Raw genomic sequence first — 19,146 nt, 5'->3', positions numbered from 1 at the left:
TGACCTACTACCCTCAGGCCGACGGCATAGGTCAATCAAAACCAGGACAAACTCCCCAGAGCGATCACTGCACTGAACAATAACAAACCACATTAATCTGCACTTTTCAAAGTTCTTGTGCAATATCTGTACCCATGTGCAGTATTTTCCCATGCAGTATCATTCCACAGTTGCACATAATTCTCATTTTACATTTTACTTTTTGCCCACATTTTATTTTAGTTGTACATATATATTTAAATAATTTATTTTGTTAAATTTCATTATCTTTTATTTGGTTAACAATTCCTTGCACCTCGGAAAAGCACCTTTTGGAGTTGCACTCAAATCTTGTTGCAATGTAAATTACAATGACAATAAAGGCAATTCTGATTCTGACTCTATTTCATGTACACACTTGGACATTAGGGAAAGGAATTTAGTATCACAAACACTTCATGACCACACAGAAAATATCAGCTTGGTAGAGGAGTGTTAACGCCTTGTTAACTGTGTGTATTCTGCATATTTGATTAGTTTTCCAAAGGAAGCAGAAAATTACCACAAAGGGTCCACTCCTACTGGAGACAAAACTATTCTAAAAACAGTGGGCTATAGTTTGTAGTCAGTTATAAGACAACTGCACAAATACAGGATTTACAGCTACTGGTAATAGGGCGGTGCAGTCTCGTTGGAACCCCTGCGTGATATGGCAGGATTAGACCACTTTGCGCAATACTAACACAGCATAACTTCACACGGATAAATGGTGTACTGTTTTACATGTCCACTTTCCACTGCATTGTCACTTTTTCTTTGCATTTTCACTTTGTTTGCCATGTAATTTGCCCAAAAACTCAGAGAGAGCTGTCTCCGGATGTAGGGTTATGTCCCTGGATGTAGGGTTATTGCCTCATATGCGTCATATTTTAACCCTTTAGCGCCCACCCACAAACAACACTGCGCTGCCCAGTAGCTATTCTTGACAAATTAATTACACAAACAAGGAATGATTTATAAACACAAATGCATTTTGAATACAAATAAAACAAAATATGTATCAGATGTTGTAATATATCTGTTTGGGTTAATTCTTTACTAGTTAAGCAACTCATTTTGGATTCTAGTACACGCTGTGTCATTAACTGACACTGTTTTTCTCAGGTTGACTGTAATGTAACAAGATAAGCAATAGAAAATGAATACATGGTTGGATGGTTGGTAAACAATACACATGAGAAAGACAAGCACAAAATCTAGTAAATCATTTAGCCACACGTAATAGAGTACAGCAATATTTAACAGCTTTTCCAGTACAAGCATTGTACCAACAAAATCCAAGTTCACAAGAATGTAATAGTTCACCAAAGTCGTGATACAGCTGGTTGCTTTTCATAGAAGCCGACCTTAACCTGAATGAACACGTTCTACTGGAATGTTTCTCTGTTATAAGAATCTGAGCAGATTTCTCAGAATGAACATTAAACATAATCTTGTGAACTAATACGTGAACAGCAAGGAAAAAGAAAATTTAATGGCTCAAAATGTTAATTTTGTTTTGCCACAATTTTCAAATACTGTAACAAAACCATTTTTGGTTTATTGCTCCTCAGAAGATTATTGATGGAAAATAATAATAAAAAATACGAGGGCTGTCCGTAAAGTATAGGTCCTTTTTATTTTTTTCAAAAACTATATGGATTTCATTCATATGTTTTTACGTCAGACATGCTTGAACCCTCGTGCGCATGCGTGAGTTTTTCCATGCCTGTCGGTGACGTCATTCGCCTGTGAGCACTCCTTGTGGGAGGAGTCGTCCAGCCCCTCATCGGAATTCGTTTGTCTGAGAAGTTGCTGAAAGACTGGCGCGTTGTTTGATCAAACTTTTTTCTAAACCTGTGAGACACATCGAAGTGGACATGATTCGAAAAATTAAGCTGGTTTTCAGTGAAAATTTTAACAGCTGATGAGAGATTTTGAGGTGATTCTGTAGCTTTAAGGACTTTTCACGGTGCGAGACGTCGCTCAGCGCTCTCAGGCAGCGTCATCAGCCTGTTTCAAGCTTAAAACCACCACATTTCAGGCTCTATTGATCCAGGACGTCGTGAGAGAACAGAGACGTTTCAGAAGAAGTCGGTTTCAGCATTTTATCCGGATATTCCACTGTTAAAGGAGATTTTTTTAATGAAAGACGTGCGGACGGGTCCGCGCGTCGGGACGCAGCCGACGCGGCGCGGCGGCACAGGAAAAACACCTCCGTGTTGATAACCATTTGTTAAAATCCAGTTGGCTTTTGATGGCTTTCAGTGGAGTGAGTATATGAGAAATTGTTTATCAGCTGGAGATGTTCCAACTTGTCCTCAAGGCTTCCAACAGAGGTGTTTTTCCTGTGGCGGAGCGTCGCGGCGGCTGCGAGCCGACGCTGCCATCCACCCGCACGTCTTAACAGCTTAATTTTTCGAACCATGTCCACTTCGATGTGTCTCACAGGTTTAGAAAAAATTTTGATCAAACAAAGCGCCAGTCTCTCAGCAACATCTCAGACAAAGGAATTCCGACGAGGGGCTGGACGACTCCTCCCACAAGGAGTGCTCACAGGCGAATGACGTCACCGACAGGCGTGGAAAAACTCACGCATGCGCACGAGGGTTCAAGCATGTCTGACGTAAAAACATATGAATGAAATCCATATAGTTTTTGAAAAAAATAAAAAGGACCTATACTTTACAGACAGACCTCGTACATATCTGTTCATTTTTACATTACTATTTCCAATTTGTTACTTTATTTATAATCCATGCTCACCAATTCATGAATGACCAACTGAGAGAGACAGACAGATAGATAGATAGATAGATAGATAGATAGATAGATAGATAGATAGATAGATAGATAGATAGATAGATAGATAGATAGATAGATAGATAGATAACAAATGAAGTTTATTCACTGCAAAACACCCACTAGATAGAGTATCTTGTAAACAAAGTTTTAAAGTGTGACAAACTCCTTTCTACAAATGTCAAGTGTCTGGCATGTAACTACTTTGCAGACATTACAAAGAATAGCATTTAAAGATCATTTTGACTTTCTCTTTGCCATAATAGCCCCTTCACACACGAAGTTTGGATGAAGTTTGGACGGCGTTTGGACGAAAATAGTGAAACAGCTGAAAATTAGTGCAGAAAACATCGCGCCGATGGGCAGATGTTCATGAACCTGGTGTGAGAGTTCATGCACGCCCATGTGTCCATCAAGCAGGAACAGTGCCAGGTGCACCACATGGCACCGCTTATGTGAAAGAAATAAAAACCAGCTGGTACGTGTGGAACCACATCGTGCTTCTTATGTGGAATAAATAAAAACCAGCCGGTATCCATGGGACCACATTGTGCTACTTATATGGAATAAAAAAAACACATCACCCAGGACACGAACTTGTGCCTTTCAAAACCTATGATCCCCAGTCAGAGACTTTACAGAGATGTTCTTTGAAAGCTGTGGGAAGCTGCCTCATATCAGGAAGGACATAGAAGTATTACAAAAAAAAAAAAAAAGAAAATCTCACACCATATAAAAACACCGCATTGATCAAGTGAGCAATACAAATATGATCCGTCTGTTCCTCTGGTGATGACCCATGGTCACAGACATACAGTCACAAAATGATATGAATGAGAAGCAGTGTGCTCTGATCATGTCCACATCTACTGGTCAGGTGCGTCCAGTCGGCCGCGCGTGTGTTCTGCCCGACATGCGTGTCTTGTGGATGGTGTGCCGCAGCACAGACACCACGTCCTGTGGAACAGAGATCACGTGAGTGACATGACAGTCAGATCGCCCGCTGCGTGTTCTGATCTGACGGTCCGTTTCAACCTGGGGGGTTGTCAGTGTCCGCTCGTTGCACGCGGTCGCTGCAGCTTGTCGCCACCACGGCGATATGTTTTTATTTATGTCCACTTAAATACAGCAATCAAACACACGTGCCTCACAGTGGACAGTTGTTTGTCCAAGGCTGTCCAAACACAGTGGGTGTTGTGTAGCTGGAATGTCCAGAATGACAGATCACCACAGCTGTTTCTGTTGGAAGCCACGCCTCCCGTGAGTGGAGCACACACACCCATGTGTCAGTGTGTGTGTTTGCAAAGTCACACTCGTGGGGAACTTTGACAAATTTCACAGCAGTACAACAGTGATTGTCTGCAGTCTGTTGTTGTGCCAAGAGTGCGACTGGCCACACATTTTCTAACTGCCATGTGAGCGGTGTGTTTGTGCGTGCGTGCTGCGAGAGGCTGTGATGGGTTCACACAGTGCACACTTTGTCTTTCAGGCGCTTGTGTGCACAAATAGTTGTAGCAACAGGTGTACAAGGCGTTGGAGGTAGGGATGACATTACACGGTTTTCACATGTTTCCTGTGTCATGCGCACTAAGTGTGCACTTTGTCCAAACTTCGCACTATGTGTGAAGGGGCCCTAAAAGACATCCATGCACCGAATTTTTACATTACCTTCAAAGAGGGGGCAGATTTTCTGAAAGCAGGTAATTGCTCCTTGGTTAGTGTACTGTCCAATGGCCGTCTCCAGGAGAAACAACGGGATGCCGCAGGTAAAGAGGAAGAGTACATAAGGGAAGAAGAACACCCCTTGGGTGTGATAAAGGCAAGTTACACATCATATCCAAATTGTTCAGTGCTGTTAACAATCAGCAGGAATCACAGTGATTTTCTGAGCTGATTTGTTGATTAACATTTCTCTATAATATGTGTCAAGGTTAAATTGGGCAAATGGACATTTGCTTCAACAGCTTATAAACACGAACAAACTGTATAAGCATCAAGACTGTTATCAATCAATCAATCAATTTTTTTATATAGCGCCAAATCACAACAAACAGTTGCCCCAAGGCGCTTTATATTGTAAGGCAAGGCCATACAATAATTATGTAAAACCCCAACGGTCAAAACGACCCCCTGTGAGCAAGCACTTGGCTACAGTGGGAAGGAAAAACTCCCTTTTAACAGGAAGAAACCTCCAGCAGAACCAGGCTCAGGGAGGGGCAGTCTTCTGCTGGGACTGGTTGGGGCTGAGGGAGAGAACCAGGAAAAAGACATGCTGTGGAGGGGAGCAGAGATCGATCACTAATGATTAAATGCAGAGTGGTGCATACAGAGCAAAAAGAGAAAGAAACAGTGCATCATGGGAACCCCCCAGCAGTCTACGTCTATAGCAGCATAACTAAGGGATGGTTCAGGGTCACCTGATCCAGCCCTAACTATAAGCTTTAGCAAAAAGGAAAGTTTTAAGCCTAATCTTAAAAGTAGAGAGGGTGTCTGTCTCCCTGATCTGAATTGGGAGCTGGTTCCACAGGAGAGGAGCCTGAAAGCTGAAGGCTCTGCCTCCCATTCTACTCTTACAAACCCTAGGAACTACAAGTAAGCCTGCAGTCTGAGAGCAAGCGCTCTATTGGGGTGATATGGTACTACGAGGTCCCTAAGATAAGATGGGACCTGATTATTCAAAACCTTATAAGTAAGAAGAAGAATTTTAAATTCTATTCTAGAATAAACAGGAAGCCAATGAAGAGAGGCCAATATGGGTGAGATATGCTCTCTCCTTCTAGTCCCCGTCAGTACTCTAGCTGCAGCATTTTGAATTAACTGAAGGCTTTTTAGGGAACTTTTAGGACAACCTGATAATAATGAATTACAATAGTCCAGCCTAGAGGAAATAAATGCATGAATTAGTTTTTCAGCATCACTCTGAGACAAGACCTTTCTGATTTTAGAGATATTGCGTAAATGCAAAAAAGCAGTCCTACATATTTGTTTAATATGCGCTTTGAATGACATATCCTGATCAAAAATGACTCCAAGATTTCTCACAGTATTACTAGAGGTCAGGGTAATGCCATCCACAGTAAGGATCTGGTTAGACACCATGTTTCTAAGATTTGTGGGGCCAAGTACAATAACTTCAGTTTTATCTGAGTTTAAAAGCAGGAAATTAGAGGTCATACATTTCTAACCGTTTTTCCCCACTCGACGACACACCCGCAGAGGATCAAACTCTGGTTATTGGCGACTCTGTTTTGAGAAATGTTAAGTTAGCGACACCAGCAACCATAGTCAATTGTCTTCCTGGGGCCAGAGCAGGCGACATTGAAGGAAATTTGAAACTGCTGGCTAAGGCTAAGCGTAAATTTGGTAAGATTGTAATTCACGTCGGCAGTAATTACACCCGGTTACGCCAATCGGAGGTCACTAAAATTAACATTGAATCGGTGTGTAACTTTGCAAAAACAATGTCGGACTCTGTAGTTTTCTCTGGGCCCCTCCCCAATCGGACTGGGAGTGACATGTTTAGCGGCATGTGCTCCCTGAATTGCTGACTGTCTGAGTGGTGTCCAAAAAATGAGTTGGGCTTCATAGATAATTGGCAAAGCTTCTGGGGAAAACCTGGTCTTGTTAGGAGAGACGCCATCCATCCCACTTTGGATGGAGCAGCTCTCATTTCTAGAAATCTGGCCAATTTTCTTAAATCCTCCAAACCGTGACTATCCATTAGAGGTCATCCATGTCTTTATGTCTGTAAGACAATCCTGCAGTTTAGCTAATTGGTGTGTGTCCTCTGGCTTCATGGATAGATAAAGCTGGGTATCATCTGCGTAACAATGAAAATTTAAGCAATACCGTCTAATAATACTGCCTAAGGGAAGCATGTATAAAGTGAATAAAATTGGTCCTAGCACAGAACCTTGTGGAACTCCATAATTAACTTTAGTCTGTGAAGAAGATTCCCCATTTACATGAACAAATTGTAATCTATTAGACAAATATGATTCAAACCACCGCAGCGCAGTGCCTTTAATACCTATGGCATGCTCTAATCTCTGTAATAAAATTTTATGGTCAACAGTATCAAAAGCAGCACTGAGGTCTAACAGAACAAGCACAGAGATGAGTCCACTGTCCGAGGCCATAAGAAGATCATTTGTAACCTTCACTAATGCTGTTTCTGTACTATGATGAATTCTAAAACCTGACTGAAACTCTTCAAATAGACCATTCCTCTGCAGATGATCAGTTAGCTGTTTTACAACTACCCTTTCAAGAATTTTTGAGAGAAAAGGAAGGTTGGAGATTGGCCTATAATTAGCTAAGATAGCTGGGTCAAGTGATGGCTTTTTAAGTAATGGTTTAATTACTGCCACCTTAAAAGCCTGTGGTACATAGCCAACTAACAAAGATAGATTGATCATATTTAAGATCGAAGCATTAAATAATGGTAGGGCTTCCTTGAGCAGCCTGGTAGGAATGGGGTCTAATAAACATGTTGATGGTTTGGATGAAGTAACTAATGAAAATAACTCAGACAGAACAATCGGAGAGAAAGAGTCTAACCAAATACCGGCATCACTGAAAGCAGCCAAAGATAACGATACGTCTTTGGGATGGTTATGAGTAATTTTTTTTCTAATAGTTAAAATTTTGTTAGCAAAGAAAGTCATGAAGTCATTACTAGTTAAAGTTAATGGAATACTCAGCTCAATAGAGCTCTGACTCTTTGTCAGCCTGGCTACAGTGCTGAAAAGAAACCTGGGGTTGTTCTTATTTTCTTCAATTAGTGATGAGTAGAAAGATGTCCTAGCTTTACGGAGGGCTTTTTTATAGAGCAACAGACTCTTTTTCCAGGCTAAGTGAAGATCTTCTAAATTAGTGAGACGCCATTTCCTCTCCAACTTACGGGTTATCTGCTTTAAGCTACGAGTTTGTGAGTTATACCACGGAGTCAGGCACTTCTGATTTAAAGCTCTCTTTTTTAGAGGAGCTACAGCATCCAAAGTTGTCTTCAATGAGGATGTAAAACTATTGACGAGATACTCTATCTCATTTACAGAGTTTAGGCAGCTACTCTGCACTGTGTTGGTATATGGCATTAGAGAACATAAAGAAGGAATCATATCCTTAAACCTAGTTACAGCGCTTTCTGAAAGACTTCTAGTGTAATGAAACTTATTCCCCACTGCTGGGTAGTCCATCAGAGTAAATGTAAATGTTATTAAGAAATGATCAGACAGAAGGGAGTTTTCAGGGAATACTGTTAAGTCTTCTATTTCCATACCATAAGTCAGAACAAGATCTAAGATATGATTAAAGTGGTGGGTGGACTCATTTACTTTTTGAGCAAAGCCAATAGAGTCTAATAATAGATTAAATGCAGTGTTGAGGCTGTCATTCTCAGCATCTGTGTGGATGTTAAAATCGCCCACTATAATTATCTTATCTGAGCTAAGCACTAAGTCAGACAAAAGGTCTGAAAATTCACAGAGAAACTCACAGTAACGACCAGGTGGACGATAGATAATAACAAATAAAACTGGTTTTTGGGACTTCCAATTTGGATGGACAAGACTAAGAGTCAAGCTTTCAAATGAATTAAAGCTCTGTCTGGGTTTTTGATTAATTAATAAGCTGGAATGGAAGATTGCTGCTAATCCTCCGCCCCGGCCCATGCTACGAGCATTCTGACAGTTAGTGTGACTCGGGGGTGTTGACTCATTTAAACTAACATATTCATCCTGCTGTAACCAGGTTTCTGTAAGGCAGAATAAATCAATATGTTGATCAATTATTATATCATTTACCAACAGGGACTTAGAAGAGAGAGACCTAATGTTTAATAGACCACATTTAACTGTTTTAGTCTGTGGTGCAGTTGAAGGTGCTATATTATTTTTTCTTTTTGAATTTTTATGCTTAAATAGATTTTTGCTGGTTATTGGTAGTCTGGGAGCAGGCACCGTCTCTACGGGGATGGGGTAATGAGGGGATGGCAGGGGGAGAGAAGCTGCAGAGAGGTGTGTAAGACTACAACTCTGCTTCCTGGTCCCAACCCTGGATAGTCACGGTTTGGAGGATTTAAGAAAATTGGCCAGATTTCTAGAAATGAGAGCTGCTCCATCCAAAGTGGGATGGATGCCGTCTCTCCTAACAAGACCAGGTTTTCCCCAGAAGCTTTGCCAATTATCTATGAAGCCCACCTCATTTTTTGGACACCACTCAGACAGCCAGCAATTCAAGGAGAACATGCGTCTAAACATGTCACTCCCGGTCCGATTGGGGAGGGGCCCAGAGAAAACTACAGAGTCCTACATTGTTTTTGCAAAGTTACACACCGATTTAATGTTAATTTTAGTGACCTCCGATTGGCGTAACCGGGTGTCATTACTGTCGACGTGAATTACAATCTTACCAAATTTACGCTTAGCCTTAGCCAGCAGTTTCAAATTTCCTTCAATGTCGCCTGCTCTGGCCCCCGGAAGACAAATGACTATTGATTGTCGCTAACTTCACATTTCGCAAAACAGAGTCGCCAATAACCAGAGTTTGATCCTCGGCGGGTGTGTCGTCGAGTGGGGAAAAACGGTTAGAGATGTGAATGGGTTGGCGGTGTACACAGGGCTTCTGTTTAGGGCTACGCTTCCTCCTCACAGTCACCCAGTCAGCCTGCTTTCCCGGCTGCTCGGGATCTGCCAGGGGGTAACTAATGGCGGCTAAGCTACCTTGGTCTGCACCGACTACAGGGGCCTGGTTAGCTGTAGAATTTTCCACGGTGCGGAGCCGAGTCTCCAATTCGCCCAGCTTGGCCTCCAAAGCTACGAATAAGCTACACTTATTACAAGTACCGTTACTGCTAAAGGAGGCCGAGGAATAACTAAACATTTCACACCCAGAGCAGAAAAGTGCGGGAGAGACAGGAGAAGCCGCCATGCTAAATCGGCTAAGAGCTAGTAGCTACGCTAAGCTAGCGGATTCCTAAAAACACGCAAAGTGAATAATGTGTAAATAATTTAGAGGTGATTCAGCAGAAGGAGTGCTTTAGTTAAGGCACATAAAGATTACACTGGGAAACAAATCGTAATCTAGATAACTAGATCAATCTAGCTGCGCAGATTAAACAGCTAACAGATACAGAAAAACACCGCTGTGCTCCGGAACAGGAAGTGATACAATACCGCAGTGAGAGCCAACCACCAGTAGAGGCAAGCAAGATGTGTGAATGTTATGTGAATGAAAATATTTTGTCTGCAGGGTGGCTTGACCTATTGTCAAAGTTTTTAAATGTGCAACACCAAATAATACCTAATCTGTTAGGTACAGTATTTAATCTGTTAAAATCTGCATATTTGCATTGTTTTAGGCCCCACTATGATAGCTCACTTACAAATGAACACTTTTACATGGTAGTTCTTATTACCCGAGGCCAAAATATGGCCATTGGATATTGCGAAGGCTTTGCATCTGTCCGTCTGTCTGTGCTTTGCATAAGTCCAGTCCTATTACTGCCAGGGTCTTCAAATTTACAGGGAACAGTCTCGAGACACAGACCTTGGACAAGTTCAAAGATGGCTAACCTTGACCTATTTTAAGAGGCCAAAATGTCACATTATGTTTCCTATTTTTATGCTCATACGGCCGAGGGTATTTTAGCATTGCGCTTTATATATATATATATATATATATATATATATATATATATATATATATATATATATACGAGGTCTGTTAGAAAAGTATCGAACCTTTTTATTTTTTTCAAAAACCATATGGATTTGAATCACGTGTGATTGCATCAGCCAAGCTTGAACCTTCGTGCGCATGCATGAGTTTTTTTCACGCCTGTCGGTTGCGTCATTCACCTGTGCGCAGGCTTTGAGTGAGCACTGGTTCACCCCTCTCGTCATTAAGGAAATGACGGAATGATTTGGAGCTTTGCTGCATCAATTTTTTCCTGAAACTATGAGAGACTTCCAGGTGGACACCATTCGGAAAATTAATATGGCTTTCAGGGATGATTTTATGGGGATTACACAGATTAAGGAGTGTTCCAGCCAGTTTAAAGACCGCCCACAGCGTCTGAGAGTGCGGCACGCTCCGAGCGCCGATCGACAGGCTCAAACCCCGCTGAAACAACCAGATCGTTTCCAACGTGAAGGCTTTGTTGATCCGGGACGTCATCTGACTTTCACAAAAAGGCAGAAGGCGTGGACATCAGCACTTTTTCGGCACATTCCACTGTTACAGGAGTTTTTTTTCATGGAAAAAGAAGCGGATGAATGCGCCACCGTGCCGCTCATGGCGCGGGCCAAAACCACCTCCATGTTGGTCTCTCAGGACGGCTTTCAGGTGGCTTTCAGACGGCCTCCGGTTGCTTTTCAGTCGTGTGAATATCCGAGAAATTGAGCATGAGCTGGACATGCCCCAACATGTCCTGTGAGGCTTCATCACGGCGTTGATTTGCACCATGCGGCTCCGCCGCAACGTGCGGAATTCCTCCGCACGTCTGTCTCAATGTGCCGAAAAAGTGCTGATGTCCACGTCTTCCGCAATTCCTGTGCTAGTCAGACGACATACCAGATCAACACAGCGTCCAGTTTAGAAATGAACGGCACATTCCACTGTTACAGGAGTTTTTGTCATGGAAAGAGGAGTGGAGGAATCCTGCGCGTCGCGGCGGAGCCGCATGGCGCAAAGCAACACCGTGATGAAGCCTCACAGGACATGTTGGGGCATGTCCAGCTCATGCTCAATTTCTCGGTTATTCACACAACTGAAAAGCAACTGGAGGCCGTCTGAAAGCCACCTGAAAGCCGTCCTGAGAGACCAACACGGAGGTGGTTTTGTCCCGCGCCATGAGCGGCATGGTGGTGCATTCATCCGCTTCTTTTTCCATGAAAAAACTCCTGTAACAAAACTCCTGGAATGTGCCGAAAAAGTGCGGATGTCCACGCCTTCTGCCTTTTTGTGAAAGTCAGACGACGTCCCGGATCAACAAAGCCTTCACGTTGGAAATGATCTGGTTGTTTCAGCGGGGTGTCAGCCTGTCGATCGGCGCTCGGAGCGCGCCACGCTCTCAGACACTGTGGGCGGTCTTTAAACCGGCTGTGTAATCCCCATAAAATCGTCCCTGAAAGCCATATTAATTTTCCGAATGGTGTCCACCTGGAGGTCTCTCACAGTTTCAGGAAAAAATTGATGCAGCAAAGCTCCAAATCATTCCGCCATTTCCTTAACGACGAGAGGGGTGGACCACTGCTCACACAAAGCCTGCTCACAGGCGAATGCAGGCGTGAAAAAACTCACGCATGCGCACAAAGGTTCAAGCTTGGCTGATGCAATCACACGTGATTCAAATCCATATGGTTTTTGAAAAAAATAAAAAGGTTCGATACTTTTCTAACAGACCTCGTATATACAGTGAGGAAAATAAGTATTACCCTGCGATTTTGCAAGTTCTCCCACTTAGAAATCATGGAGGGGTCTGAAATTTTCATCTTAGGTGCATGTCCACTGTGAGAGACATAATCTAAAAAAAAAAAAAATCCGTAAATCACAATGTACGATTTTTTTAATAATTTATTTGTATGTTACTGTTGCAAATAAGTATTTGAACTCTAGTGAAAATCAATGTTAATATTTGGTGCAGTAGCCTTTGTTTGCAATCACAGAGGTCAAACATTTCCTGTAGTTTTTCACTAGGTTTGCACACACTGCAGCAGGGATTTTGGTCCACTCCTCCACACAGATCTTCTCTAGATCTTTCAGGTTTGGAGTTTCAGCTCCCTCCAAAGATTTTCCATTGAGTTCAGGTCTGAAGACTGGCCAGGCCACTCCAGGACCTTTTTTTCTTGGGGTTGTTCTCATCCTCTAAACATGGTAAGTGGAGTTGATTCCAAAAAGCTCTATTCTGGTCTCATCTGACCACATGATCTTCTCCCATGCCTCCTCTGGATCATCCAGATGGTCACTGGTGAACTTCAAACGGGCCTGGACATGTGCTGGCTAGAGCAGGGGGACCTTGCTGCCCTGCAGGATTTTAAACCATGACAGCATCATGTGTTACTCATGTAATCTTTGTGACTGTGGTCCCAGCTCTCTTCAGGTCATTGACCAGGTCCTCCTGTGTAGTTCTGAGCTTTGTCAGAATCATCCTTACCCCACAAAGTGAGATCTTGCATGGAATCCCAGACTGAGGGAGATTGACAGTCATCTCCTGGTTCTTCCACTTTCTAATAAATAATCATAACAGTTGTTGTCTTCTACCAAGCTGCTTGCCTGTTGTCCTGTAGTCCATCCCAGCCTTGTGCAGGTCTACAGTTTTGTCCCTGGTGTCCTTAGACAGCTCTTTGGTCTTGGCTATGGTGGACAGGTTGGAGTGTGATTGATTGAGTGTGTGAACAGGTGTCTTTTATACAGGTAACAAGTTCAAACAGGTGCAATTAAAATTTTTTTTTAAGATTATGTCTCTCACAGTGGACATGCACCTAAGATGAAAATTTCAGACCCCTCCATGATTTCTAAGTGGGAGAACTTGCAAAACCGCAGGGTGTTCAAATACTTATTTTCCTCACTGTATATACGAGGTCTATTAGAAAAGTATCCGACCTTATTATTTTTTTCAAAAATCATATGGATTTGAATCACGTGTGATTGCGTCAGACAAGCTTGAACCCTTGTGCGCATGCGTGAGTTTTTCCACGCCTGTCGGTTGCGTCATTCGCCTGTGAGCAGGCTTTGAGTGAGGAGTGGTCCACCCCCTCGGCGGATTTTCATTGTCAGGAAATGGCGGAATGATTTGGGCTTTTTTTCCATCAGAATTTTTTCAGAAATTGTTAGAGACTGGCAGCTGGAAACCATTCGAAAAATTTATCTGGCTTTCGGTGAAAATTTTACGGGCTTCACAGAGAATAAGGACTGTTACTACAGCTTTAAGGACGCTCGGCGCACCGCGCTCCGTGCCGCCATCGAGAGCCACAACCACCGGATCATTTCTAAACGGATGGCTCTGTGGAGCCGGGACCGTCGTGTGCACTTTCTCTGGTTATCACAAGAGCTGGACATCAACCATTTTCCGGCAGATTTCACTTTTAACAAGAGATTTTGTCATGGAAAGCCAAGCGGAGGTTTCGCGCATCACGATGGATTCGCTCTCTACTGGAGCGGGACAAAACCACCTCCGTTTTGGTCTCACAGGACGGCTTTGAGATGGCGTTCAGACAGCTGTCGGTGGTTTTTCCATCGAGTGATTGTGGATGTGCCTGGACATGCCAGAACATGTCCCATGAGGCTTCATCACAGTGTTGCTTTGCGCCATGCGGCACCGCCGCGACGCGCGGAATTCCTCCGCATATCTTTCTCAATGTGCCGAAAAAGAAAATGTCCACGTCTTTTCACAATTCCTGTGCTAGTCAGACGATGTCCCGGATAAAACACAGCGTCCAGTTTGGAAATGAACGGCACATTCCACTGTTACAGGAGTTTTTGTCATGGAAAGAGGAGCAGAGGCTTTGCGCGTCTTTTGCGCGTATATATATATATATATATATATATATATATATATATATATATATATATAAAACAATTAAAAATGTTGCTGGTGCAGCTTTCACTGTAAACACAAAAATTATAAAGTACAATCACTTTCTCAAGAAAACTCCTTGCTCCCCCAGTGCTATTCCTATTGATAGATATGAAACTTACCGCCTCCATTTTTGTAGCACAGATAAGGGAACCTCCACACATTTCCCAAACCTATAATTTGTCCTGCAACAGCCAACAGGAACTCAATTTTATTAGACCACTGTCCTCTGCTTGGGCTCCTGGGTGCAGGATGGGCTGTGGCCACTTTGAACCTGTCCTCAGGTTCATATGATTTATCCATTGCACTGTAAAAGGAAGAATAGTTTATATAAAAATATTAGAGGGGTGGTTTACAGATGGGAGGGCACATAAGCAATTTAGTGTAATTTTGTTACTCTGTAACACCAAAATTGTACGCAGTAACAGAATTACACCCAAAACAATGTTTACAGTCTTTGTCCCCTTCAAACCTGCCCCCAAATATTAGTAAATTATGAATATAAATCAGTGATTCCCAAAGTGTGGGCTGTGAAGGTACTCCAGTTGGGACAGGACCTTCGTGGTTCCCTTTTTCAAAACAAATAATAATAATAATAATGATAATAATAATAATAATAACAATAATAATACTAATAAAATAAAAGTAGTGAAACAAAGCTCTGAGATTTGATTGTAAATTGTGACTATAGGCCTTGGTGGGTCCCAGATGATTTTCACATTTTGAAGTCAGCACTGGTATTTTTAAGTTTGGGAATAGCTGATTTAAATGACAATTGCCCACAATTTTAGTGTTTGTGTATTATTTACTGTACGATATGTTGGTTTTCATATGTACTGTTAATAAATAATGAATAAGAACACATTTACTGGGTGGTGACCCTATGGTATACCTAAAAAACATTACCAAACACAGCTGCACAGTAACGTGGTGTAGTCATTGTATATTAATATTCATATTCCAAACAATGCCAGCAGTCTTTCACACAAGAGCCATCAGGGCACTGGGGATGTGTGTGTGTGTGTATGGGGGGGCAGTTCTGGTTTCTGGGCACCAAAGTAATTCTGTCCTCAATGTTGCTTTTGTGTAGTAGCCTGTGGATTGGATGTGGGAATGAAACAGACTGGAAAATATGTTGCCACTATGTCATAGTTAAATACCAACAAGATCCTGAGACATTCAAGCCCCTTTGCCAAACCACTTCAGTTTTGTTTGTTTTTTGGTCTGTATTTATTGTAAAGATCATTTATGAACAGGATTTACTGGATAGTGCTGAAAACATGTTTACTGCCATGTTCATTTCGTTCAAGTTAAGAGTGGGAGCATACACTGGTGTCACGCTTCGCCACATCAATGACGTCAAGAAACTGCAATAGGTCCTGGATGGCAACCACCTACATAGACAATGGGTCTATCCCCACCGCTCTAAAATAACCATTTATCTGCCACAGCCGGGTAAAATGTTCCTTTAGAAAACTATTTTTGTTTACAGTATACTGTAAAATCACCTGTGTTAAATTAACACTGTCAGTGTCAGTTTTACACTGGTGATTTTACTGTGTAGGTGCATCGAGGAAATATGAGTAGTCCTGATACATTCCAATCTGAAAATGTCTTACATAGGTCCCTTAATAATAAGTCCAGACCAGTGACTCATATTTAGCTTTCACCTGTCATGAAAATTCAGTAAGGTATATCTTCTATTATACATTCCAAATCTAAGGTAGAACTCTACTAACATATACTAAAGTATATCTAAATATCTAAAAAAAGAAGAGTAGAGCCACTTAGGTACCTGGTCTTGAGAACCAGGGATGGTAGATTCTGTTTACCAGTAACAGATGCCTAAAATGATCTGCTTACGAGGGCTGTCAATAAAGTTACGGTCCTTTTTATTTTTTTCAAAAACTATATGGATTTCATTCATTTGTTTTTACGTCAGACATGCTTGAACCCTCGTGCGCATGCGTGAGTTTTTCCACGCCTGTCGGTGACGTCATTCGCCTGTGAGCACTCCTTGTGGGAGGAGTCGTCCAGCCCCTCATCGGAATTCCTTTGTCTGAGAAGTTGCTGAGAGACTGGCGCGTTGTTTGATCAAAATTTTTTCTAAACCTGTGAGACACATCGAAGTGGACACGGTTCGAAAAATTAAGCTGGTTTTCAGTGAAAATTTTAACGGCTGATGAGAGATTTTGAGGTGATTCTGTCGCTTTAAGGACTTTTCACGGTGCGAGACGTCGCTCAGCGCTCTCAGGCAGCGTCATCAGCCTGTTCAAGCTGAAAACCTCCACATTTCAGGCTCTATTGATCCAGGACGTCGTGAGAGAACAGAGAAGTTTCAGAAGAAGTCGGTTTCAGCATTTTATCCGGATATTCCACTGTTAAAGGAGATTTTTTTAATGAAAGACGTGCGGACGGGTCCGCGCGTCGGGACGCAGCCGCCGCGACGCTCCGCCACAGGAAAAACACCTCTGTTGAAAGCCTTAAGGACAAGTTGGAACATGTCCTGCCTGTTAAACAATTTCTCATATACTCACTCCACTGAAAGCCATCAAAAGCCGCCTGGATTTTACAAATGGTTATCAACACGGAGGTGTTTTTCCTGTGCCGCCGCACCGCGTCGGCTGCGTCCCGACGCGCGGATCCGTCCGCACGTCTTTCATTAAAAAAATCTCCTTTAACAGTGGAATATCCGGATAAAATGCTGAAACCGACTTCTTCTGAAACTTCTCTGTTCTCTCACGACGTCCTGGATCAATAGAGCCTGAAATGTGGAGGTTTTCAGCTTGAACAGGCTGATGACGCTGCCTGAGAGCGCAGCGCGACGTCTCGCACCGTGAAAAGTCCTTAAAGCGACAGAATCACCTCAAAATCTCTCATCAGCTGTTAAAATTTTCACTGAAAACCAGCTTAATTTTTCGAACCGTGTCCACTTCGATGTGTCTCACAGGTTTAGAAAAAATTTTGATCAAACAACGCGCCAGTCTCTCAGCAACTTCTCAGACAAAGGAATTCCGACGAGGGGCTGGACGACTCCTCCCACAAGGAGTGCTCACAGGCGAATGACGTCACCGACAGGCGTGGAAAAACTCACGCATGCGCACGAGGGTTCAAGCATGTCTGACGTAAAAACATATGAATGAAATCCATATAGTTTTTGAAAAAAATAAAAAGGACCGTTACTTTATTGACAGCCCTCGTATGTCAAGTGCTATTTGGGAACAAGAAGAACTTGACAATTTTTAAATCTTGTGCAGTTTCATTGAGATCAGTGGAATCATATGCGGGAATAATGATCTAAGCACAGTTTTCATAACAGTTCTTTAATTAAGCCTGCTAGAGTTTTAACTATTGCATGTTTGTGATATTCAAAAGTCTAAAAGCTTCTCTGATGACTTTATAAAGCTTAAATCTACTAAATGCTGCATGTTGCAGGACACATTGCTGTGTACAGTTTCCTTTTAGTTATTGTCTGTCGTGTGGATTTTGGCTGAGTCGAGACATTGGGGTCACCTCAGAACAATGTCCTCCCATGTCTATTTGTAGACACTCTCAAAGGTGGGGGCTTTTAGAGCATCACACCAAAGAGTTTCAAAATAAATCGTGATTAAAAATTGATACAGCTGTTCCAGTCATATCAAAATCAAGATGTCATGTGAGCGGGTTGTGGAAATTTCAGTTATTCATTTCATGCCCTATTAATGTCATCATTTTGACACTGGAAAACGATGTTTGATATGGGGAAGCATTTCCTGAATGTTCTTCTGTGTAAGCAGGAAGAGGGACTGATGGGCAAAGCCATTCATTATATTCATGCCAAATTTGGCAAAAGCACAAATTGCAACCAGGAATTTTTTTTTTGGTGATTGTAGTGTTTGACCTTCCTGTGACCTTGACCTTTGACCATGAAAGGTATCTCCATAGGACTGGTATATGTGAACTTACAAGAGTCTGCAACGATGATTTACACGCTTTTTCACACTTTCCATCATCATCATCATCTCCTCCTCCATCACCGTCTGGTATGCTGCTGCCACTGCTAAGGACAGTAGCAGACTGCAGCATGTCATCCACGCAGCACAGAAGGTGATCCACTGCAATCTGCCATCCCTACAGGACCTCTACACCTCCAGGGCCCTGAGGTGAGCAAGGAAGATAGTAGCCGATCTCTCTCACTCAGGACACAAACTTTTTGTTGCCCTTCCCTCTTGCAGACGGCTGAGGTCCATCAGGACTAAAACCTCAAGACGCAAAATCAGCTCAGGGCCCTGGGGGTGTACAGATCCTGGAGAGATGGCAGATTGCAGTCAATCACCTTCTCTACTTCGTGGATGATATGCTGCACTCTGCTCCTATCCTTAGCAGTGGCAGCAGAGTACAAGATGGTGATGGAGGAGGAGATGATGGACTCAATGATGGCATTGAAGAAGTTCACCATCATTGTTTTTGGCAGGTTGAAGTTCCTTAGCTGCCACAGAAAGTACATCCTATGCTCTCTTGTTGAGAGAGCTGACCTTCAGCTCTCACTCGAGGTCCTGGGTGTTGGTGATCCCCAAGTAATGGAAGGACTCTACAATGGCAAATGGGGGCAACAACCATCTCCACTGTCTTGCATTGAGGGCATTGAGCTCCCGATTGTTTTGTTTGTACCAGGACACCAATTGATCGATCTCCCATCTGTAGACAGACGAGTCCCCATCAGAGATGAGTCCGATGAGGGTTGTATCATCCGCAAGCTTTACAAACTG

General features: G+C 42.6%; 1 protein-coding gene across 1 annotated transcript in view; it reads right to left on the bottom strand.

The window, feature by feature from the left end:
- Positions 1-19,146, bottom strand: part of slc6a22.1 (solute carrier family 6 member 22, tandem duplicate 1) — a 59,183-nt gene that overhangs the window by 37,734 nt on the left and 2,303 nt on the right. The window contains exons 2-3 of the mRNA XM_034166416.1: positions 14,521-14,705; positions 4,489-4,623 (exon numbers count right to left, since the gene is read on the bottom strand). Of these exons, the coding sequence (XP_034022307.1) occupies positions 4,489-4,623; positions 14,521-14,701 (316 nt within the window). The 5' untranslated portion in view covers positions 14,702-14,705. The remainder of the gene's footprint in view (positions 1-4,488; positions 4,624-14,520; positions 14,706-19,146) is intronic.

Source organism: Thalassophryne amazonica, chromosome 3, assembly GCF_902500255.1.
Source record: "Thalassophryne amazonica chromosome 3, fThaAma1.1, whole genome shotgun sequence".
Classification (NCBI taxonomy): Eukaryota; Metazoa; Chordata; class Actinopteri; order Batrachoidiformes; family Batrachoididae; genus Thalassophryne; species Thalassophryne amazonica.
Note: the sequence above shows the minus strand (reverse complement) of the source record. Positions and strands in the feature narration are given on the sequence as shown.